This window comes from Paroedura picta, chromosome 3 (assembly GCF_049243985.1).
Source record: "Paroedura picta isolate Pp20150507F chromosome 3, Ppicta_v3.0, whole genome shotgun sequence".
Taxonomy (NCBI): domain Eukaryota; kingdom Metazoa; phylum Chordata; class Lepidosauria; order Squamata; family Gekkonidae; genus Paroedura; species Paroedura picta.
The window spans coordinates 8,397,596-8,421,756 of NC_135371.1; the positions used below are offsets into that span (position 1 = coordinate 8,397,596).

Consider the following 24,161-nt stretch of genomic DNA (forward strand, 5'->3'; position numbering starts at 1 on the left):
TACAAGATACATTTAAATTTTATTTTATATTTTAAGCACAAAAATACTTTAAGTACAAAAGTAGTTCTTTTGCTGGAGAAAAGAAGAGAAAAGAGATGGAGGGGCCACATTAGCCCCTGTGGACACCTGTTTGACCAACCTGTTTGTCACACCCCTAGACACCTTTAACACAAGTAGACATCAAAAACATTTTTTTAAAAAGTAGCCCTCTGTACAATGCTTGACCATCCTGAGGACAAAATAGCAGCTTTCAAAGAGGGTAATGTAAATCAAAAAATAGGCACAGGATTGGTTGCTATCCCCCTCAAATATCACCACTCACCCAATCTGACCGCCCCAGATTCACTACATAAAAATAACCATTACTAGTCTGACATTTCTAGTATTTGGCCTGAAGTATTAAGATGAAATATTCTGGCCTGAAGTATTAAGATGAAATATTCCATGCACACATTACAAGATCCTGAGGTTTGTTAAGCAACCAAATGCAGATTTCATATCAAAGATGTCATGGGAATTTTGTGCCTTCCAGACCCCCCTTTTCAGTGTGGGAACCCAACAGGCAAGTTTAATTCAAGGTATGAGCTTCCATGTGCATACACTTCCTCAGATACAATGGAGATGGAGTGGCTACAGCTCTTTGGTTGCAAACAGAAAAGAGAATCTGGGAGACACACAACTGTCACATTAAGTTGTTCCTAGATTCCAATCTTGTTTAAAGTCCTTTAGTTCTTCCACCCTCCAAAATGAGGACTTTGTAATGTGTAGAAACTCAGTGGTTTTGGGAGTCACCAGTGGCTCTTCTGACAATGCAGCAACCACGCCGTGTCACAGAAAAGTGAGCAAAATCTGTGGGCCAAGTAGAGCTCCAGGTAGGCCACCTGAAACAGTCACTGGTGGAGGGTCAGGAGAACAGTTAAGCTGTCAATTGCCCAGAGGGGGTCACAAGCTAGGGGTGGAAATAATGCCCATTTCTGCACTCTTATTACAGTACCTGGATGACTGCTAGATAGAGAAGAAGATAGTTGCATGAAAGAAGAGCTGGTTTTTATGCCCTACTTTTCACTCCCCTAAGGAGTCACAAAGCAGCTTACAATCGTCTCCCCTTCCTCTCCCCACAACAGACACCCTGTGAGGTAGGTGAGGCTGAGAGAATTCTGAAAGAACTGTTCTGTGAGAACAGCTCTAACAGGACTGTGGCTAGCCCAAGGTCACCCAGCTGGTTGTACATGGAGGAGCAGGGGAATCCATCCCAGCTCTCCATATTAGAGGCCACCACTATTAACCACTACACCAAGAAACAGTAGAACCACCAGGAACCGTGGGAACCTCCAGAGCAAGGAAAGGGTCTCACACGTCAAATCTGGATATTTTACATTAAATTCTGTGTCTCAAAAGCTGCAGGCCATGGGGCCTTTGAGGCAGGCTCGACTGCCTTAAAGGGAAAGACTGACGTGGCCGCTTCTGAATACCTGAAAGAAGGGGAAAAGGGTCTCCCCTTGGAAGGAGGCATCTGAGAATTTGTAGAGAAGGGTGTTTCTGTCACCATCAAAAAAGGTCACGTGCCCCTCAGGATAGTTCAGATGCACTCGGACCCTCTTGAGCTCCCCACTCAGGGACAGGGGAGGGTAAGGGCGAGGGTAAAAACAGCGGCCATAGTACGAAATCCCATACTTCTCCACAGCCCAGATCCCTCCCTCGGGGCTAAAGCTGTGTGGGCCCTTCCTGCTGACAGAGTTTTTTGCGACCCCAACTGTCCATAAGCCCTTACTTCCCACACTGCATTCCCAGTAATGGCAGCCTTCCATGAACCCCTCACACCCTAGCACCACGGGATAATTGTCAAATCTCTCAGGACTCCTGGGCAGCTCTTGAGCTGTGCTCTCCCATCGCACGCTTTTCCGATCCTCAGACAGGATGAGGTGGGGGTTGGCTGTGTTGGGATCCAGAATCACGTTAGCCGCTGGAGAAGAATGGGACACAAGCAGAATTACCTGGGGGGAAAGGGATTTTAGCAACATACTTCACAAGGTAACATCTGGCTATCCCTGCCCTTGAAGATTCCTAAAGCGGTAAGTTCCTTGGGTTTGCCTACCCTCTCTTAAATGTTGGGAGAACATAATGTAGGTTGTAATAAAAGATAAAGGGAGGAGGAGGAGGGGCTGAGAAGTTCTTGGATTTTGACTGCAGAAGGTCCTGGATTGCACAGCTTCAACCCTCTGCTCCAGCTAATCTTCTTACGGCACGTTTTGCATGTTATCTTGAAGCTGCCTGGGGTTCCTTTTAAGAAGACATGGGGAATACCAGATCTTATCAATCAATGAAGAAACACTTTCAATAAGGAAAAACATTCTTTTTTGCCTGAGGCTGCCACTGGGGAGAATCACCAGGAAGGGATGCCTGCCTTTTGCCCTGCTTGTGGGCTTCCCAAATCATGAATGCAAGAAGCTGCCTCAGGCTATTGGTCTATCAATGTCCCCCATTGGCTCTTCTGGGTAAGGGGCAGCGGGCTTTGATAGCACTTATGACCTGATCAGTTTAGCTGGAGATGCCGGGGATTGTGCCTGGCACCTTCTGCATGCAAAGCAGGAACTCTCCCCTGGGGTCAGGCCACCTCCTCATTCTCCCCTCTTCCCTGACAGTCCTTTGTTGCAAATAAGGTGCTGAATTACAGGATCATGCTTGGGGGAGGAGGGGGAATCCAGAATACTCTAGAATACTTGACATCTAAGGAAATGCAAGACAGGCTCTCCTGACGAGTGCTGCCTCCTTCCAGTAGATTTGGCCCTCCCTCAATCCCTAAAATTTACCTTTCTGCATCCGCAGCTGAAATGGCAGGGTATCTGAAGAAGCAAAGGGAAGGGAGGTTATGAACTCACATTGCCATTCCCCGTTTATGTAACACAGCAATACAACAAAAAATGTAGTTCACCATTGTTCAAGTTGAGGGTAGAATAGCCTCAGTAGGATACAAATGTCCCAACAATCAGAGCTCATCTGATGGACATATGAGAAAGGGCCTTTTTTGTTGGCTGCCTTAAGATTATGGTGCAACCTCCCTAGTGAGGCGTACCTGACTAACTGGCATTCCTAATTGTAGTTCTTAAATTGTGACATCCTATGTGTTTTTATAATAGGAGGTTGAGAGGGGACATGATAGCCCTCTTTAAGTATTTGAAAGGTTGTCACTTGGAGGAGGGCAGGATGCTGTTTCTGTTGGCTGCAGAGGAGAGGACACACAGTAATGGGTTTAAACTTCAAGTACAACGATATAGGCAAGATATCAGGAAAATGTTTTTCACAGTCAGAGTAGTTCAGCAGTGGAATAGGCTGCCTAAGGAGGTGGTGAGCTCCCCCTCACTGGCAGTCTTCAAGCAAAGGTTGGATGCACACTTTTCTTGGATGCTTTAGGATGCTTAGGGCTGATCCTGCGTTGAGCAGGGGGTTGGACTAGATGGCCTGTATGGCCCCTTCCAACTCTATGATTCTATGATTGTAATATTTTATTGATATAGTTTTAAAGCGTTTTCCCCATCTAGGTCTTAAAGCCAATAGGCTTTTCGACCAGAAAAAAAAAACAATGTGACAGAAAGCTACTGCTGTTCATTATTTATTAAAAACAATGCTTTAAGTGCACCAGCGATTTATTTGCACACATTCGTTTGTTGATGTTGACACTGCTTTAACCTGTTGAGTAGTCTTAATTGAACGCTTCTAAATTGTATCGTTGCATGTTTAAAATGTTGTACACCATCCTGAGCTGGCTTGCTGGGTGGGCGTCATATAAATTAAATTATTAAATTAATTAATAATAATAAATTCCAGGTCCACTAACCGGAATCGTTACACGATTTTTAGATGAGCAAGCAAGCTTCTTATTCATGTATTTGAATTTTGGTCTGAATGACCATAAATAAATACTGAATTGAATTGAATTGAAACTTCTTATTCAGATGAAGATCTAGACCAGGGGTAGTCAACCTGTGGTCCTCCAGATGTTCATGGACTACAATTCCCATGAGCCCCTGCCAGCGTTTGCTGTAGTCCATGAACATCCATGAATTGTAGTCCATGAACATCTGGAGGACCACAGGTTGACTACCCCTGGTCTAGACATTTTCTTCCCAGATCCAAATAAACTGTACAGAACAAGAAGACACGCCTAACGGTTTCTGCAGATCTCAGATACAAACTCTACATCCACTTTCTCGGCTGGGGATTCGTCCGTGTAGGACAGCAATTGGGAGTGAATTCATTCTTCCAAGGAAAAAAAATAGTCAATAACATGATATGTTTTCTATAATTGGTTCATTGTACATCGTAACACTGTGGCCCCTGATTGGTTTTTAACTGTTCAGGGGGGCTGTTTCTGAAAATATGTATTCTAACAGTCATAAAACGACCCCCTCAAAACCCCTTCACAGAATGCAATTGACATGCACATAAGGCGCGTCCTGGCCGAATGACGTTTCCTGGAATTCCATATTTATTGGTGGTTGCTGGTGCAGAAGAAGCAAAATCTGCTTTCGGGAAGGAGGGAAACTTCCAAATAAATAGTTACACATAACAAGTAAAGGGTTAAAGTCGTAAAGTTCCAAGCTGGTGACTAGAAGGGCCTCATCTGCCTCATCTGAGGAAGGCCAACTACACTAGAATGAAAGGGGACAGGACATCTCTTCCACTGTAAATTATGGATTGAGTAAGACAGGAGTAGTCAAACTGCGGCCCTCTAGATGTCCGTGGACTACAGTTCCCATGAGCCATGGGAATTGTAGTCTACGTACATCTGGAGGGCTGCAGTTTGACTACCCCTGGAGTAAGACATCAGGGTAAAGCACTCCAAATTGTAACAAAAAAAAGCATTAGTAGCAATGAAAGTTGTATCACAGAGCCTATTATCTGCAAGTCATCATAAACATTATTATTTGGACACTTCAGTACCTTTAAATAAGCTCAGGTTAACCTCCAGAGAGCCGGTTCTGTCACAAAGCTCCTGGACTCTCCACATCAGCTTCAGAGTAAAAGCAGCTGGATTCCTGCCCTCTTCTTTTTCCTCGCACCTGGTTGAGGGAAACACTGTTAACCGCCCAGCCATCCAATCCAAGAATTCCTGAGCGGAACTAATGAACAGGAAGGAAATGGCAGAAAGCCCAGAGATGGAGGCCCCAAAGTGAGGAGTGAAAGGAGAGGTTCTTCTGAGGACAAGATGGACGACTTCTGCTTCCAAAGTCCACTGGAGGGTTCAGGATATTTTGTTTGTTTTCACGGAGAGAAGATTACAACTAGGGGACGAGAGGTGGGATGGTGTTGGCCAATGGAAGAAGAAACTCACTGCTGAACTATTTTTTTCACAACAGAGTTCCAGAAATAAATACTTGGAGGAGCAGAAACAAAAAGCTGCTCAAGTTGTCTTCTGGGAAACGGAAAAGGTTTACTCCGGAAGTGGGAAACACATATGAACCAAAAGAGGGCTTTGTTTTTATACCCCACTTTTCACTGCCCGAAGGAGTCTCAAAGCGGCTTACATTCACCTTTCCCCTCCTCTCCCCACAACAGACACCCTGTGAGGGAGGTGGGGCTGAGAGAGCTCTAAGAGAACTGCTCTCCAAGAACAGAACTATCAGGACTACGACTAGTCAAAGGTCATCCAAATGGCTGTGTGTGAAGGAGCCAGATAGAAGCTGCTGCCCTTCACCACAGCACCAATCCTTGATTTTATTAAAAACTACTACTGAATAATAATAATAATAATAATAATAATAATAATAATAATAATAAGATCCCTCAACCTGAGTAGCAGAGGAGAAGGAGCAGTGCTCAGACTGTGATCCCTGGGGTGTGATTTGGGAGGTGTCACTGCATCTTTCAAACACTGGACAATCCAGAGCCCTGCAGTCTCTCTCCTGAAGCCTAACTCACCACCTCCCCTTACAAACTAGCCAGACTCAGATCCACTGACTCAGATCCACTCACCTCTGCAAGGTGCTCCCGGTATCCTGGGGAGAAGGAAGAGAAAGAAGAGGGAATTCAGTGCTTGCCACCCAAGGAATGCCCTTCCTGACTTCCGTTTGGGTGGACTTTTCCATCCCCTTTCCACCCTTCGCTCAGGGGCTGGGGAATGCTGCCATGAAGCATGTCTCTATTTTGATTAGAAAAGAATGCCTCTGTTCTCATTTATCTGTGGGAATACTGGAGAAAATCTCCATGAGATTATGAAGACTCTGAAAAGGCACAGAGGCCCTCGGTTGCTTCCACAGCACATCAGATGGGAGATCCAAAAAGGCAGCTGGGAAGAGCTCGGCACAAAATTGCTCTGCTTGACACCAAACCAGCCACATCCAAGGAAGAGTGTGTCACTGGCAGAGGTTGGATAGCAAAGGTTGGATACACACTTTTCTTGGATGCTTTAGGATGCTTAGGGCTAATCCTGCGTTGAGCAGGGGGTTGGAATAGATGGCCTGTATGGCCCTTTCCAACTCTATGATTCTATGACTCGATGGCCTGTGTGGCCCCTTCCAACTCTATGATTCTATGATTCTATGACTCGATGGCCTGTATGGCCCCTTCCAACTCTATGATTCTATGACTAGATAGCCTGTGTGGCCCCTTCCAACTCTATGATTCTGTGATTCTATGACCTAGGCAGGGCGGGAATCAAAAGCAGAGGAGGCTGTAGCCAGAGTGGTGCATCTTGCAACACAGGCCACAGTAACTCCTCCTCCAATAAGAGTCGCATGATTATTTGGTACTGCCTACCTAGTGAGGGTCCCCTGCTTGTGTCTGGTCATGTCGGCTACTCCATGAAAGGGTATGGTGGAATGTAAAAACCCCAAGCCATTAGTTTTCAAGATGTCACAAGACTATTGTCCATATATTTTTAAAAATTTCACCGTTCCAAGATTAAGCAGCACATAGCCCCAGAGTAATCCACACTAAATTGAATCCTTCTTTTGGATACTCCTGTACACTACAGATCAGGGTTGACAGGTCCCACCTGGCTCATCAATAGGGGACAGGGGACCCAGCGTTCCCAGGTCCAGGTTGGGAAACTCCTGGAAATTTGGAGATGGAGGCAGGGGCACAATAACATGCCGTCCACCCTCCAAATCATCCATTTTCTCCAGGGAAACTGATCTCTGTAATCTGGAGATAAGCTCTAACTCCTGGAGAACCTTAGATCTCAGTGGAAAGTCCTCCCACAACAGATCCAATTATTAGCTCAATGGGCTAGTACGTGTAGGTGAAGGCAACATACTGAGATCTGGACTCCCTGGGAGAGATGCCTAGCAGGTCACTACCACATGCTCTTACCTGGAGGAATTCAGCCACTGGATGTTGAATTTTCTTCTCCACCTCCTGGATGAGACTCTCAAGAGAGGAGAGCTCCGTGGAGAGCCTGGCCAGCTCTTGCTCCTTTTCTCTTGCAATCTCCTTCTCCACCTCTTCCACCTGGGCCAGCAGAAGCTTCTCCTGTTCCTCCAGAAACTGGTGCATCTTTCTGAGCTCAGCCACCACCTTCTGCCGCTCCACTCCGGTTTGCCTCTGTGGGAGATGGATGGAAAAGAGAAATGCGGGTCGAGGTAAGGAACGGAATCGGTCTTGGTGGAATCAAGCGGATGGGAGTTCCACAGGAAAAGGCACTTCTGGTCTCACACCCAATGGGGAAGGCTGCTTTTGGAATACAGTTCACACAAGGCTTGTTGTTTTAAGAGAAAAATTGATGTTCTTTAACAAGAAGAATCTGAGCCGTGCTAGAAAGGGAGAGAAAATGTCCATGCTAACACTCTACAGGGGTAGTCATACTGTGGCCCTCCAGATGTCCATGGACTACAATTCCCATGAGCAAATGCTGGCAGGGGCTCATGGGAATTGTAGTCCATGGACATCTGGAGGGCTGCAGTTTGACTACCCCTGCACGCCTGGAGAGAAAATCAAAGAGACAGACACTGCTCTTGCAGATCAGTCCAGGGGGAAGCAAAGACTGGATCAGAACGCCAGACAGAAAGAACTCCCTGAGAAAAGCAGTCTGGATAAAAAAAGAGACAACAGACAAAAGAACAAGGGGATATGGATGGGGGGCAGGTTGGTCTATCCACCTTGCTACTCAGCTCTCCCAGTGTACAGTATGGTTGTCTTTGGGGTAAGGGAACTCTGCAGAGACCCCCTCATTTTCACTTCATTCATCCAAGAAAGCATTTCTAAGGAAACGCACAGCGAGCACAATACTTACAAGCAGGTCTTGGCTTTTCACTGCTACATCCGTTTTGTGTGCAGTGATTTCTGCTCCCTTCTTCTTCAGCATCTGAAGGCAGCTGCAAAATTCATCCTGGAGCAAACACACACACACAACATTTGTAAGATTTTACTATGCAGAGAGGCACATCTTAGTATTTTAGGAACTGTCTGTACTCCCCTAATGTCTCCCCAACTGTGGATGATACCGTTTTCGTTTTGCTGTCAAGGGGCAACCAACTTAGGGTAACCCTTTATGTGGTTTCCAAAGCAGGAGACCTCCAGAGCTAGTTTGCCTCCTTGGTATGACCTTGGTATTCTTTGGTGGACTCCCATTCATATACTAGCTCAGGCTGACTCTGCTTAGCCTCTCAGATTTGACAAGGCTGCGCTGTCCTCGGGTGGAAAACTAAAAGGACTCTAACAAGAAGGAAAACAGCTTCATTGTGCATAGGTTGAGGGGAGGAGATTTTGATTACGAAAAGAATGCCTACCGGGGAAGTGTTAATCTACCCTAACCCCATGTCAGTCTATCAAGATTTTGCTCAATCACTGATCCCTTGGTAATGGAATGCAATTTTGAGTTTAACTTCCTGGTCTTGGGCTGAGAGTTGTTAGGAATTGCCTTGCAGGAATGTTTCACAGACAGGGGGCCAGCAGCAAATGATAAGGTGAGAGCCTAAAACTGACAGTTTTATTTCACCTATGCTTTTGTAAACGACAACTGAATTCCAGGGGATTGATTGGTTAAGAATGATCATATGGCTGTATTTAGATGTGTGACACAGTTTACTAATGTAACAGAATTTTTGCTGTATATTTCCACTGTCATGTATGGAGATCTTAGTCTGAGGAAGAGTACTTGCACTTGAAAGCTCACAGCTTGAATAAATCTTTGTTGGTCTTAAAGGTGCCACTGGACTCTGATCCCTTGTTGTCATTGAAGCTTGTTTGAATTAGAAGAATTTGAGGAATGTGCAAAAGAATGGCTATAGGGTCTTATTTGTTTAGAAGAAAATCAGGCTGCCTCCCCAGGAATCTGCCCGAGTGAGATTGTGTTTATGTAAAGTGTCATCATAGCTAATTTAGGACAACCCCAGCAAGAGGCTTTCAAGGAAGCCAAACTCCATGTTGAAATCGCATGGATCCACAGATTTTTCCTATCAGAATAGTTAGGACAGGAATGTGACAATATGCTGGGTGTGTGTTCTTTATACAACCCTCTATGGACAGAGATATGATGTGCAACTTTGATGGTGAATTATGGTGTCCTCTATGCAAAAATCCTACATACGGCACCCCCTAATCTGGACAGCCAGGTTTGATTCCCCTTCCCCCTCCACATGCAGCCAGCTTGGGTGACCTTGGGCTAGTCACAGTTCTCAGAGTTCTCTCAGCCTCACCTCTCTTACAGGGTGTCTGTAGTGGAGAGAGGAAGGGAAGGTGATTGTAAGCTGCTTTGAGACTTCTTCAGGTAGTGAAAAGTAGGATATAAAATCCAACTCTTCTTCTTCTAAAACGTAATATACACTCTTTGAATTCACACTGAATGGAGAATTTCATTCACTTATAATGAGGACTCTTGCTACATTTTTGCACCACAAATGTAGAAGAAGGATTGGTTCTTATATGCCGCTTTTCTCTACCCAAAGGAGTCTCAAAATGGCTTACGGTCACCTTCCCTTTCCTCTCCCCACAACAGACACCCTGTGCGGGAGGTGAGGCTAAGAGAGCCCTGAGATTACTGCCTGGTCAGAACAGCTGTATCAGTGCTGTGGTGAGCTCAAGGTCAGCTGATTGCATGTGGGGGAGTGCGGAATCAAACTCTGCTTTTAGGATAAAATCACTGGATAGGGAACTGTGATTTGACAATGCATTGGGTGTGGTCTACATAAAAAGTAGAGCTGGGGTCCCCAACACTGCCCACCAACACCTTTCCTAGTGCCCACCAGTGATTTTAGAAATTGGGCTTCTGACTAGACCCCGACAAGAGAATTTGCTGCAGAATTTAAAAAAAAAAAAAGTTCAAGTACCAGCACCACCTTCACAGTAGATAAGCCCCAGCAGCCATTTTGTGAATGGCCCAGCCTCATAAGGCAGCCATTTTGGGGCACCACTCGGGACACCAGCCTCCAAGGTGGGCCTTGGGGAGATCCTCCAGAATCACAACTCATCTCCCAAACGACAAAGTTCCAGTTCCTCTCGAGAAAACGGACACTTTTGGAGGATGGACTCCACGGCACTGTGCCCCAAGCTCCATCCCCAAATTCCCGGGAGTTTCCAAACCTGGCAACTCCATTGTGCCCCCTTGCAGTTGCCAACTTCCCAGGTTCCACTCCCCCCCCCCAAATCCCCAGGTCTTTTAAACTCAGAGCTGGCTAGGCAGCATTGGGAGGACCCCAGGCTCAAACAAAGGATGGGGTCCCATAAGCTAAACCAGTGGTAGTCAAACTGCGGCCCTCCAGATGTCCTTGGACTGCAATTCCCATGAGCCCCTGCCAGCATTCGCTGGCAGGGGCTCATGGGAATTGCAGTCCAAGGACATCTGGAGGGCCGCAGTTTGACTACCGCCCCATCCCTCATCTAATGTCCGCGCAATTCTTCCTCCCGCGCTCCCAGGAAAGCGCATCGGACCCCGGCATGAAGCGCCAGCAGCACCGTCCAGAGAGCCCCTTTCCCAGGTGCGAAGCCGCGAGCCCTTCTCTTCCTACCTGGTCCTCCTGGGCAGCCTCGTCCGCAGGTGCGACCGTGCGATCGGGCTGCTCCTGGGCGCCGTCGCCGACCACGCGGAGGGGGGCTTCGTCGTCCTTCCGGCAGAGCTCCAGGGGCTCCCGGCGCTTCTCGCAGACGCCCCCCGGGGGCTCGTCCTCCGTGCCCTGCTGCCGACGGAGCTTCCTGGCGATCTCGGCCACGCTGGCCAGCTGCCGGTTCGGCGTCAGGTTCCCGGGCTGAGCCTTCCTCCGGCACTGCGGGCAGGGAGCCTTGCGGGCGGACTCCCCCCAGCAGCGGGCCAGGCAGGCGCGGCAGAAGCTGTGGCCGCACTCGGCGAGCACCACGGGGTCCCTGAAGAAGTCGAGGCAGACGGCGCAGGAGGCCTCCTCGCACAGCTCCTCGACGGGACCCCCCGACGCCATGGCCGCCCCCAGCGCTGGAAGAGACTCCAGCGAAAGACACGCCCCAGTCCCGGCTTAAAAGCAGGAGTTGCACCGAGTAGGTGTAAAAGCCGCAGCGGAATCCCCCGGGAACGGCCGGGAAAGGCTTTAGACCAGGGGTAGTCAAACTGGGGCCCTCCAGATGTCCATGGACTACAATTCCCATGAGCCCCTGCCGGCTCATGGGAATTGTAGTCCATGGACATCTGGAGGGCCGTAGTTTGACTACCCCTGCTTTATACCAAAGAGGGAGCGTCGAAGGCAAGTTGGTCCGTGGATGCGCCAAAAAGGAGAAATTGAGCCACCAAAACGGGGTTCCAAAGAAGCATACATCTATCTCAAATATAGTCGGTGTCCTTACTGAATTGTATCATAATATATTTGAGGAGGACCAAGCCAGAATGACTTAAATCTGTTTTCAAAAGCAATTTTTCTTCAGTGGCCCGCCCGTCTTATATGTATTTCAAAGAGTACAGGTCAACTTTGCCAACATTCCAAATGCCTGCAGGCGTAGAGATCAAATGTTACAGCATACAGGGTCACGGAAGAAAAATTGCTTTTGAAAACAGATTAATTTATCTGGATACTGGTCGGGCTTGGTCCTCCTCAATCAAATCAAATATGTTATAATATAATAAAATAAGGACACAGATTTGATTTGAGAGAGATTTATGCTTATTTGGGACGCCGTTATGGTTGGCCAATTCCTTCCAAGGAGGAAACCTGGAAGATTGGTGGCCAGCCGTCTTCTTATTGTTATTAACAGCAATTTCGCCATCCCTTTTGCCTTTATAAGGTGACCAGATTTTAACATTGGTAAAGCGGGACACCATTACCGGGGGGGGGGGGGGCTTGATTTAAAATTTGGTCTATATGGAGCAACAAAAAGTTGCATAGAACACAAAAATAGCATTGTAATATATATATATATATTTAATTTCAACATAAGTACAATTTGCCAGGTATCCCCAGATGTCCCTCCAAAAGTGAGACAATCTGGTCACCTTACTTTAAGACCAATAAAGATTTATTCAAGGTATTGTTGAGCTACTTCAGACCAACAGGGCTGCCCACTTGAACCCATCTTATCTGGGATGTACTGAAATGAATGACAAGAATGCCCATGGGAGACGCTGGAAGACCCATTGGAAAGAAGGGAGGCAAGAATGCCCATTGACTTGCATGGGCTCCAATGAATTACATTACACTAGTTGCAAAGAAAACGTGGAATGGATTTTCTCTTACAGTCAGATAGACTACTCTGGGCCCGGAATGGCAGGCGCTCTCTCTCTCTTTAATTCCCATTTCCATCCACCCCACACCCCCGCAGGCACTCAGACCTTTTTGAGCACATAGCGAACTGGGCATCTTTCAGTACAAATCGAGGGGGCAGTCCTCCTACTCTCTGAGCCTGACGTACCTGACGGGGTTGTTGTGAGGATAAAATGGAGAAGGGCTGATTTCCATCTTGTCTGTTGTGCCTCCCACCTTCCTGGCTTCTTGTGACCTGGCACAGGGGTGTTCAATTCTGGGTACCAGCTTTCCTGTGCAGACACTCTTGCTAAAGAAGTGTACATGCACATGAAAGCCTTCACCCAGAATTACACCCCACATTTTCCCCATTTTTTCTGTTACAGGACAAAGATGCCTTAAGCATTTCCCTGCCCTGTCAGAACCAGGAATGAGAATTTTAGAGTAGGATCCAAGAGATCTAGCCTCAAATCCCCTCTCTGCCAGTTCCATGTTCTCAGCCAGACCTCCCTTGCAGGGTTGTTGTGAGGATAAAATGGAAGAGAGATTAATCTGAGACACTATTGGTCCACAATGAGGAAGAAAGGACCAGATACAGAGAGTAGCAGGTTTCCCCTCTAAAAAGAGAGGGGCTCCCTGATTCACTACAGAATGTGACTGTGCCTGACCACGATATAGGAGACCCGAGTTCAAATCCCATCTTTGGGAAAGCTGGATACCCCTAGGGATGTATTGTGATAGTTATATAAGCTGTTCTGCCAATAGGGGGCGGTGTTGCACATCCAAATTTTGGGCTGATCCAGATATTGCACTTTAGATGTTGACAGTTTTCAAGGCACCTGGAAGACCAAAATCAAACTCCTTCAGACACAAATGTGCCTGCACTCAAAAAGCTTATACCCAGAATTAAACTCTCAGGAGCCAAGTCTGAAAGCTGCACTCTCATCTACATATACATATGTAGAGCTTTACTCTGCTCTGGATCGGCCTCACTTGGAGTACTGTGTACAGTTTTGGGCACCCCAGTTGAAGAGGGATGTAGACAAACTGGAGCGTGTCCAGAGGAGAGCAACAAAGATGGTGAGGGGTTTGGAGACCTAGACGTATGAAGAAAGGCTGGGGGATCTTGATCTGTTTAGCCTGGAGAGGAGACGACTGGGAGGGGATCTGATCACCATCTTCAAGTATTTAAAAGGCTGCCATATAGAGGATGGAGCAGAGTTGTTCTCTCTTGCCCCGGAGGGACGGACCAGAACCAATGGGATGAAATTAATTCAAAAGAAATCCCATCTAAACATCCGGAAGATGTTCCTGACAATTAGAGGGGTTCCTCAGTGGAACAGGCTTCCTCGGGAGATGGTGGGTTCTCCATCTTTGGAGATTTTTAAACAGAGTCTGGATAGCCATCTGACGGAGAGGCTGATTCTGTGAAGGCTCAAGGGGGTGGCAGGTGACCATAGATGAGCAATAGGGTCGTGAGTGTCCCGCATAGTGCAGGGGGTTGGACTAGATGACCCAGGAGGTCCCTTCCAACTCCATGATTCTGTATCTCTATCTCCTGGGGTTTGGAGTCTTTGACAGCTTGAGGCGTGCATCATGATGGGTCCTGCAAGGGAAGACAACCGCTGCCCGCCCGGCTTGTGATCGTTTTGTCCTGCAAGCCGAGGGAGGAAGGGTTACCGGGAGCGAGTCGGGATGCCTAGAGGAGCAGGCGGAGGGAAGGATCTGAAGTCACTTCCAGTCCCCTCCCGGCGGGGAACGGGGGCTGGCGTCTGCGGTCGCACCGGCAGCAGCAGCCCCGTAATTCTTATGGCGAGCGGAGCACGATGCGCTTTCGGGGAAGGAGGAGAAAGCAGGAGGTGGGGAGAAAACGGAGGGCGACGGCGAGGCTGCGTGGCTGGCGGCGGCTGCAGGGAAGGCGGGGAGGGGACACGGGGAAGGCCGCCTTGGCGCGAAACCGGATCAAGAGCAGCGCTCCACAGGAAAGGGGGGTGGAGTCGCAGTCCCCATCCGCAGGGTGCCCAAGGGTAGAGAAGAGCCAAAAGCTTTTGCTTTCCTTTGAAGAAGGAGATTTGGGTTTTATACCCCGCTTTTCTCACTACGGGAAGAGTCTCAAATTGATTCTGGGAAGGCTCAAGGGGGTGGCAGGTGACAGTGGATGAGCGAGAGGGTTGGGAGTGTCCTGCATAGTGCAGGGGGTTGGACTAGATGACCCAGGAGGTCCCTTCCAACTCTATGATTCTGTGATTCAAAGTGGCTCACCATCGCCTTCCTCTCCCAACAATGGACGCCCTATCAGGAAGTGTGGGCTGAGAGAGCTGTGGGAGAATTGCTCTGTAGGAACAGCCCTAACAGGACTCTGACTGGCCCAAAGTCACCCAGCGGGCTGCATGTGGGGGAGGAGTGGGGGGCGGATTCCTGCTGCCTTGTCCGGCCTGCTGCATCTGTCTTTTTGGATGCAGCTGACAGAGAAAGGATGTGACAATCACAGATACAGGTGGAGGAAGCCAGGAGCAAAACTCTCTCTCTCTCTCTCTCTCTCTCTCTCTCTCTCTCTCTCTCTCTCTCTCTCCCCCCCCCCCCATAATGGACAGAAGTCCATCAACCAATGCTGTTGATGCACAGTAGATGAAAGACAGACAAGAAAAAGAAAGTCCACTTGTAGGATTCATTGTCCGGGAATGGGGCAGGGGCCTCTTCCTTGGGTGTTTCTAAAAGGGGGGCAGAGGAATTGACGGACAAGAGTTTGTGAGGGTGGAAAGGAGCCACTGTGCTCTCCTGCCTGGGGGGGGGGGTCCCAATATGCTCACGAAAGGCCTGGCTTTCTTTGCAGGACTGAGGAGCCCCCCCCAACAGGCCTCGAGAGAAGAACTTGCGGCCGAGCAAGGAGCTCCGTCAGCTGGGTGAGATGGAAGGACAGGGATTGTCTGTCCCTGGACCGGGAGGAGGACGGCCTCCTCTCCAGGCTGTGAGGAGCGAGGCATTCTGGGAGATCCCCAGGGAGGACACATCCAGCCCGGATCCAGAGCGCCAGCGCTTCAGGCGCTTTCACTACCCGGAGGCCGAGGGGCCCCGAGAGGCTTGCAGCCGACTCCACCATCTTTGCCGCCGGTGGCTGAAGCCGGAGAGGCACAGCAAGCAGCAGATGCTGGACCTGGTGATCCTGGAGCAGTTCCTGGCCGTCCTGCCCCCGGAGATGCAGAGCTGGGTGGGGGAATGCCGGCCGGAGACCAGTTCGCAGGCGGTGGCCCTGGCCGAAGGCTTCCTCCTGAGCCAGGCGCAGGCCCAGAAGCAGGCCGGGCAGGTGAGCCTGTGTGTGTGTGTGTCACCAGGGAACCTCCAAAGTGACTGTCCTAAAGCCACTGTCAGGTGCCCAACTTTCTCTGGACATCAGCCTAAAAAGGATCTCTTCCTACCCCTCTCTCTCCAGCTTTGGACGACATTGTTCTTTCCTCATCCCTCTCCTTCTCTGCTGTTTCAGAGGCTGTCAGAAGGGACTGCTGATTTTCCTGGGGATCCATCGGATCCCAGGTGGAGTTCCCTGGAGATCCCACTGGAGAGTGACAGAGGCTCCACACCCTTGGGTAAGGACTGAGAGGGCTGGCTACAGTCCTTCTCCTTTTCTGACGTTGGCCTTTGCATGTTCCTTATGGCAGTGATGCTCTATGCAACTCTCAATACTTTTTTCTGAATGGATTGCCGTAGCTACAGACCCTTTTCCCCCTTGCCTCAGGTCCTTTTTGTTGTCTCTCTACTTCCACCCAATTATTGCTGGACAGTTTTTAAAAAATCATCAGCACAGTGTACTAATTCCCAGCTTTAGAAAAGTACTTGCTCATTTAAATTAAATTTTTATTTTTAGGCTGCCAATTAGGGCCAATAAGGTGAACATTAGGGCCAATAAGGGCCAATAATATTAGGGTGAATAAGGGCCAATAATAATTAGGGCCAATAAGGTGAACATTAAAACTATGCTTTAAATTTTTTTTTAATTTTCATTTTTTTTAGAATACACACTCATGCATATATGTTTTGAACATAAGCAGAAAGAAGGATCAATGCCAGAGAGAACAAAATTTTCACACAATGACAGAAGATTATGATATTAATAGTTGTAGTAAATTTTTATTAGTAACACACCCTTCCAACATTCAGGGTGGGTAACATCTGTAAAATCAACATACAGTTTAAAACATACAGTTTAAACTTTAAAACCATCAACAATCAGCCCCTCTAAACGCTGGAATCAAGTTGTATAATCTTAATAATTTTAAATCCTATTTAATGTACCTGTTAATTTGTTATTTCTGTATTATTTGTACGGTTTTACCTGATGTTCCCTGTCCTGAGTCAAATGAGAAAGGTGGGATATAAGAATACATTTGTTGTCGTTGTTTTGTAGATTGTAGCAGTATTTTGTTATAATATTCCTGAGATGTCAGTGGCATAATCTTTTGAAGGCATTTGGTGGCAGGAGCCTGAGGCAAGGAACCTGGGACAAACGCAAATAAATGCAGCTTCCTGTTTGCACTGTGTCCAAAGACAGTTTGGCAGTGATTGCACAAAACACAAATCATAGAAAACTAATTTTGGGAAAGATCACAGCATAGCAGAAGGAAAGAGGAAAATAGAAGGAGCAGAGGAATCCCTCTGGATGCACGCAAATATAGTGCTGTGGTGCACAACCCAAGGAAGAGCAGGAGGGGCATAAATCTTTCTGTGCCATGTTTGTGATTCTTATGGATGATTACTGTTGATTTGGCACCACCATCTTCTGGGTTTGTACTGCTTTTATTTCTTTGGGTCAGGTATTAGAAAGGCACTCTAGAACAGGGGTAGTCAAACTGCGGCCCTCCAGATGTCCATGGACTACAATTGTAGGCCATGGACATCTGGAGGGCCGCAGTTTGACTACCCCTGTGTCTAGAAATAAGCCAGCTGAAAGGCAAAGCGGAGCAAAGAACGGAAGACTGTGAACCCAAAACATTCCGCTGAAATCAGCTGCAGAAATGTCATAAAGAAGAGAGGGAGGTTTTCGGTTTGGGAGGGAAGCCGTATGATCTTAATGCAAGTGGGAGAAAATGAGGGGAGTCCCCTCAAAGGTGAGGAACGCCCCTTGGAATTCGGCCAGGTAATCAGCAGCATAAATCTCTCCCGACCTCTCTTCTGTCCCTCGCAGGCAGTGGAAGGACACCTGCCCCTTCTTCCGGGCCCTCCCCTCCTCGTGATGGAGCAAAAGCGTCACTGATGCAACCAGATGAGGTAGGGAGGGGATTTTTGTAGGGGGAAGGTCTTGCAACACCCTCGGTACTCCTGTCCCTTGCTCCACTCCCTGCAGCAGAGGAAGCCTTCTCTTTGCCTCTGCCTGGCCATCTCCTCGGGCGGGCAGTGAACACGACTGAGGAACTTTCCCCCACCCCCTCGCCTTCCCTCTCTGATTAGGTTTACGTTGACTATTTAGGAGTAGGAACCATTTTCCTCTCTCTTTTTGCCCCCCAGTGTCTGGTGGCCTTGGAGGACGTGGCTGTGTTCTTCTCAGAGGAGGAGTGGGCTTTGCTGGATCAGGGCCAAAAGACCCTGCACAGGAAGGTCGCGGTGGAAAATAGCAGGAACCTGGCTTTTCTAGGTATGGCTCCGCCGTGGCTGTTTCGTTGGCCCGTACTTGAAGTGGAAATTCCTGCTATCATTGGTAGAAAGCAGTGCACCTCAGGGGTGCCGTGGAGGACAGATACACCATACCTCTGTTCCATAGACAACTTCTGTTGTTCAGTGTTAAAATCGATGAATAACCATTCTGTGTCCGTGACATATGTCCAGCAATATATCTAAAGCAGTGATTGTAAGAATAAGAGACTCCTAAACTGACAGAAATGCTAATTCTGTGAACATAGGTAGATTGTAAATGAGTGGACAGAAGGGATTGTGTAGGTGCTTGCCCTCTTGTGGCCATTTCCTGCATTGTGCAGGGGGTTAGACTAGATGACCTTGGAGGTCCCCTCTAACTCTAATATTCTATGAATTCAGTTGGAAATGCTAGAGGATAATTTCGTGCTCTCACCCCTGAGAGTCCTCTGTTAACAGGACTGAGGCTTTCTCAACCAGGGTTTTGTGAAACCCTGAAGTTTCTTGACAGCCCTGGAAGGTTTCCCAAATGGGTGGGAGTTGATTAATTTTTAATATATTTAATTTTTTGTTAAAGATTTATGTGTAATATGACCATATATGGTCCACCCCTCAAAATGGCCAGTGATTGCCCTGGAGGGGGTGGGGAGGGGAGGGGCCCCAGGTGGGTGTGTACACAGTTGTGCTTCCCAACCATATTCTGCATGATCACACTTCCTGTTTGAGGCTTCTGCAAACCACAACCCCCTATTCTTCTGCCCTTTGGCTTCTCAAGGTCATTTCCAAACACACTGAACCAAGCTGAGGCAACAGATCTGGTATTCCTCATTCACATACATAGCCCCTCCAGGACATCTAACCTCAAGGATGGAGAACGTATTTGCATTCTGTTCTTCTCTACTTACAGGAAAGATGTGAGCCTGGACAGGCAGGGTGATTTGGAATCCGTAAATATTTCTTCCTCTCACAAGTGGTAGAAATTATCAATGTGTATCTTTCGTGTTCTTTTTCTTCAAATAAGGATTCCAGGTTCCCAAAGCTGGCTTCACTCTGCCTATCTATAGACTATACCCAGGTATCAGTAGTTGGTGACTTTTTTGAACCCAAAGACCCTGGGTGTTTATTAAGGACTGCCTTGAAGGAATCCTATTTGTGCCATTTAAACATGATGATTGCCCGTAGTGTGTGTGTTCACTGATGTTAACTGCAATTTGTCCCTCTTTTCTCCAATAGAAAGGTCAAGAAACAGAAGGGGGAAACAGCAGAGAAGGAGAATAGAAGTCAAACTTCAAGGAATGAATGATTCGGTTACTTCTGAATGTTGTAATTCCCATAGAAGTCCAGTTCAAGGCCAAAGTCATAAAGAAACCACAGAAATCTCAAGACTTGGTTCCCAACACACAATAATGATGAATGGGAAGAAACTGGTGGATTCATTGGCGTGCAGACAGAGTTGTAGTTTGAGAAACAACCTTATTTTGCATGAAAGATTGGACACAGCTGAAAAGCCACACAGATGCTCGGAGTGTGGGAGGAACTTCAGCGACAAATCAAGTCTTGTTTCACATCAAAGGATACACACAGGGGAGAAACCATACAAATGCTCCGAGTGTGGCAGAAGCTTCACTCAAAAGGAGAACCTAAAATCCCATCAAAGAATACACACTGGGGAGAAACCGTACCAGTGCTCAGAATGTGGGAAGAGCTTCAGTGACCACTCAAACCTGTCTTCCCATCGAAGAATCCACACTGGGGAGAAACCGTATCAGTGTTCATATTGTGGAAAGAGTTTCAGTCAGACATCCGGGCTTGCATACCACCAAAGAACCCACACAGGGGAGAAACCATATATATGCTTGGAGTGCGGAAAGAGCTTCAGTGTCAGCTCAAACCTTTTCTCCCATCAAAGAGTCCACACAGGGGAGAAACCATATAAATGCTCAGAGTGTGGGAAAGCCTTCAGTCGGAAGGACCACCTCGTCTCCCATCAAAGACTCCACACTGGGGAGAAACCTTATCAATGCTCCAAGTGCGGAAAGAGTTTCAATCAGAGCTCACACCTCGCTTCTCATCAGAGAATCCATACGTGGGAGAAACCATATCAATGCTCAAAGTGTGGAAAGAGCTTCAGTGACAAATCAGGCCTTGCTTACCATCAAAGAACTCACACAGGAGAGAAACCATATAAATGCTTGGAGTGTGGGAAGGGTTTTCGTTTCAGCTCAAGTCTTGCTTCCCATCAAAGAATCCACACTGGGGAGAAACCATATAAATGCTCAGACTGTGGAAAGAGCTTCGCCCAGATCTCAAACCTTGCTTGCCATCAGAGAATCCACACAGGGGAGAAAACATGCGAATGCTCAGAGTGCGGAATGAGTTTCAGTCAGAAGGAGCAGCTCACTTCCCATCAAAGAATCCACACGGGGGAGAAACCTTATCAATGCTCAGAGTGTGGAAAGTGCTTCAGTGTCAGCTCAAACCTGGCTTCCCATCGAAGAATCCACACTGGGGAGAAGCCCTACCAATGCTCAGAATGCGGAAAGAGCTTCCGTCAGATATCAAGCCTTGCTTGCCATAAACGAACCCACACTGGGGAGAAGCCCTATGCATGCTCAGAGTGCGGAAAGAGCTTCAGTGTCAGCTCAAACCTTTTCACCCATCAAAGAATCCACACAGGAGACAAACCATACAGATGCTCAGCGTGCGGCAAGACATTCAGTCGGAAAGAGTACCTCATTTCCCATCAGAGGATCCACACTGGGGAAAAACCATTTCGGTGTTCAGAATGCGGGAAGAGCTTCAGTCAGACCACCAGCCTCGCGTCCCATCGAACAATCCACACTGGGGAGAAACCCTTTCAGTGCTCAGATTGTGGAAAGAGATTCAGTGGCAGGTCCGGCCTTGCTTACCATCGGAGGATGCACACGAACAAGAAAGCGCATCAGCCCTCTGAAGGTGGAAAGAGCTTCAGTAATACCAGCCTTTCTCTGCATCAAAAACTCCACACAGGGCAATCCTGTGTTAAAGCGCAGAGTGTGGGAAGGGCTTCGCTGACCTCTCACAGTGAAGAATCCACCCTTGGGGGAAACCCTGTCTATCCTCAGACTGTGGGTAGTTCTTCAGCATCAGCTCCAGTCTCTTTGCCCAACAATGAATCTACCCAGGGGAGAAACCCTAGCAAGCATGCTGGCCAAGGAGACACCCAAAGTGTAAATGCCATTTTGAAGGAGATGCTTCCAGCAGCTGCTTTTTAAATCCAGTTTTGAAAGAGTGTGTCCCTTGATGCTTCTTTATGCTATTATGTGGCTTTCTGTAGTTGGGATGGTGGCGTCCTTTGGCTTCTCCACTTCAGAGTTTCTTACGCATTGTATGCTAATCAGAGCTTTCTCAAAATGGCTTCTAAGCTTGTTATGGCACCCTTCCCTCACTTGCGTGGAAAGAGCTCAGCCAGTCAAGGGGTGTGTATGGCTTTTTATTTTAAAAAATCAGGAATTCCTAGACCACTTTAGTGTTATGTCAGACTTCAGGGAGGGTGGTATAGAAATATAATAAATAAATAAAATAAATAAAATCATGATGTATTGCATCCATGAACTAATTCCCAGCTTTTTTTTTTTTAATGCAAGTTTCCAGCCACTTTGGTTGTGGATTTATAAGGGGGAAAGGGTAGGCGGCACCTTTTTTCTTATAACTCTGCAACGAAAAGGGAAAAGAGGCCTGTGCCAAAGTAGATCTTGCTGGTTTGTGCCAAAAGGGCTGTCAGGACTTTCTCTATGTTCAGGGAAAAGGATGCTGAGAGGCAAACCCCTCCCTCTATGTGTCTCCCCAATTCTGCTGCATATTTAAAAGGAGGCCTGTACCAGAAGGCGTGAGCCTCTTGACATAAGCTAAGTCGGTAGACCAAGGGCCCTTGCCCTGTGGCGCTTCATCTTGGGGACACAACTAGGGACAGCTATTATACTCAGGGACTGGAAGAAGCTCTGTTGCCACAGCTGGGAGAAATACCAGTTACTTACCTCAGCACCATACAACACCGCCTGTTGGACAAACAGTAGCATTATTGTGATGGATGGGGTAGGTTCCGCCTGTCCCTAAGAGTGGCCAATGAGAGCAGTCACAGAGACACTTGGAAAAACAGTCAGTTGTTAAGAACAGCCATTTAATTTGGAGTTTAGCAGCAGGGGAGGTGGCAGCTTCTGAGGGGAGGGAAGGAGAGTATCTGACAGCGTAGAACTGTGAAATTGCAGGAATATAACCCCAGTTCAGACGTTCAATGGAAGTGACTGCTTGTGACTTGTACCTTATTTTCCTCAGTGTTATGTTCATGCCATAAATAAAAGTTAACATCTTGCTTAGTTTAATCCTGTGGGCCGAGAATCTAAGAGAGGCTTTCTCAACAGAGATTCTGTGAAACGCTGGGGTTTCTTGACTGCCCCAGAAGGTTTGCCGATTGGGTGGGAATTGTTTTTTAATATAATTATAATTAAAAAAATATTCAGGTAGTATGACCACAGATGGTTATGTCGACCGACATCCCCTTACAAAAATGGCCAATAATGAACCTGCAGAGGGGGCTGGGTCATAATAATGACTTCTGGGGGCGTGGCCAGGAGGTGTGGCCTGCTGACCTCACTTCTGGGGTTTTTCGAAGCCTGAAGACTATTTCAGGGGGTTGTCAATGGTAAAAAGGATGAGAAAGGCCGGCCTAAGTGGAAAGCAGCACACACACAGTTTAATATCTTTGTCAATCATATATTATAGGAGATGAATCAATGGTTTGAAGCCAGTAATTGGTTCAGTCCCTGGCATCTCCAGTTGAAAGGACCAGGTAGTAGATGATGTTTAAGACTTCTGCCTGAGATCCTAAAGAGCCACTGTTAGACTGAGGGACAACAGGGGGCTGGAGAGGGGCTGACCATACAGTAATATCAGGGCTCTCTCAGCTCCACCTCCCTAACAGGGTGTCTGTTGTGGGGAGAGGAAAGGGAAGGTGACTGTAAGCCGCTTTGAGACTCCTTCGGGTAGAGAAAAGCGGCATATGAGAACCAACTCTTCTTCTTCAGTAATATCAGGGCTCTCTCAGCCTCATCCACCTCACAGGGTGTCTGTTGTGGGGAGATGGAAGGGAAGGCGACTGTAAGCCGCTTTCAGACTCCTTCGGGTAGAGAAAAGTGCCATGTAAGTACCAACTCTTGTTCTTCTTCAGTAATCTTAGGGTTCTCTCAGCCTCACCTCCCTAACAGGGTGTCTGTTGTGGGGAGATGGAAGGGAAGGCGACTGTAAGCCGCTTTCAGACTCCTTCGGGTAGAGAAAAGTGCCATGTAAGTACCAACTCTTGTTCTTCAGTAATCTTAGGGTTCTCTCAGCCTCACCTCCCTAACAGCGTGTCTATTGTGGGGAGAGGAAAGGGAAGGCGACTGTAAGCCACTTTGAGGCTCTTCCTGGTAGAGAAAAGCGGCACATAAAAACCAACTCTTCTTCTTCTTCTTCAATAATCTCAGGGCTCTCTCAGCCTCACCTCCCTCACAGGGTGTCTGTTGTGCTAATAATAATGCCTCAGCCAACCTCCCTGAAACTTCCTTCCTCCCTTCTTTCCTTCTCTCCTCCTCCTGACCTTGGATCCCAGGCAGATCCTGCCAAGTGGAGTCTCCACGGGGTGGGCCATCCAATGAACAATGCAGCTCTACCCATCCACGGCTTAATTGGAGTCCCACGGCACCTTTAAGACCAACCAAGACGTGTTCAAAACGTGCAGACACACTTCCTCAGACATGCACCCGAAAGTGCACACCTTGGTCTTCCATTGCCCCGGGGGGAGGGGGGAGGGGTTCTCGATTAAAAAGTTGGTCTATATGGAGCAACAAATATTTTAATAGAACGCAAAAATAATATTGTAGTATATAT

The 24,161-nt window shown here is 47.6% G+C and overlaps 2 protein-coding genes across 2 annotated transcripts; one reads left to right on the top strand and one right to left on the bottom strand.

Annotated features, from left to right (window-relative positions):
- Positions 1-2: 2 nt before the first annotated feature.
- On the bottom strand, positions 3-11,422 carry LOC143834325 (E3 ubiquitin-protein ligase TRIM7-like). Its single transcript, XM_077331051.1, has 7 exons — positions 10,944-11,422; positions 8,231-8,326; positions 7,312-7,542; positions 5,974-5,996; positions 4,942-5,060; positions 2,811-2,843; positions 3-1,963 (listed from the first exon to the last, which is right to left on the bottom strand). The coding sequence occupies exons 1-7, from the start codon at positions 11,364-11,366 to the stop codon at positions 1,437-1,439; spliced, it is 1,452 nt and encodes a 483-aa protein (XP_077187166.1). The 5' UTR covers positions 11,367-11,422; the 3' UTR covers positions 3-1,436.
- Positions 11,423-14,375: 2,953 nt separating this feature from the next.
- LOC143834218 (uncharacterized) lies at positions 14,376-22,554 on the top strand. The gene is made up of 6 exons (XM_077330844.1): positions 14,376-14,494; positions 15,469-15,939; positions 16,117-16,219; positions 17,815-17,897; positions 18,135-18,261; positions 19,491-22,554. The coding sequence occupies exons 2-6, from the start codon at positions 15,544-15,546 to the stop codon at positions 21,509-21,511; spliced, it is 2,730 nt and encodes a 909-aa protein (XP_077186959.1). The 5' UTR covers positions 14,376-14,494; positions 15,469-15,543; the 3' UTR covers positions 21,512-22,554.
- The last annotated feature ends 1,607 nt before the right edge of the window (positions 22,555-24,161 follow it).

Excerpts from the sequence above, each read along its gene's own strand:
- LOC143834325 (XM_077331051.1), bottom strand. The coding sequence starts at position 11,366 with ATGGCGTCGGGGGGTCCCGTCGAGGAGCTGTGCGAGGAGGCCTCCTGC. Across the intron at positions 5,061-5,973 it reads ACCGGGAGCACCTTGCAGAG|GTGCGAGGAAAAAGAAGAGG; the intron begins GTGAGTGGATCT and ends TCCCTCAACCAG. Across the intron at positions 2,844-4,941 it reads TAACCTGAGCTTATTTAAAG|ATACCCTGCCATTTCAGCTG; the intron begins GTACTGAAGTGT and ends TTGCTTCTTCAG.
- LOC143834218 (XM_077330844.1), top strand. The coding sequence starts at position 15,544 with ATGGAAGGACAGGGATTGTCTGTCCCTGGACCGGGAGGAGGACGGCCT. Across the intron at positions 16,220-17,814 it reads CAGAGGCTCCACACCCTTGG|GCAGTGGAAGGACACCTGCC; the intron begins GTAAGGACTGAG and ends TGTCCCTCGCAG. Across the intron at positions 17,898-18,134 it reads CACTGATGCAACCAGATGAG|TGTCTGGTGGCCTTGGAGGA; the intron begins GTAGGGAGGGGA and ends TTTGCCCCCCAG.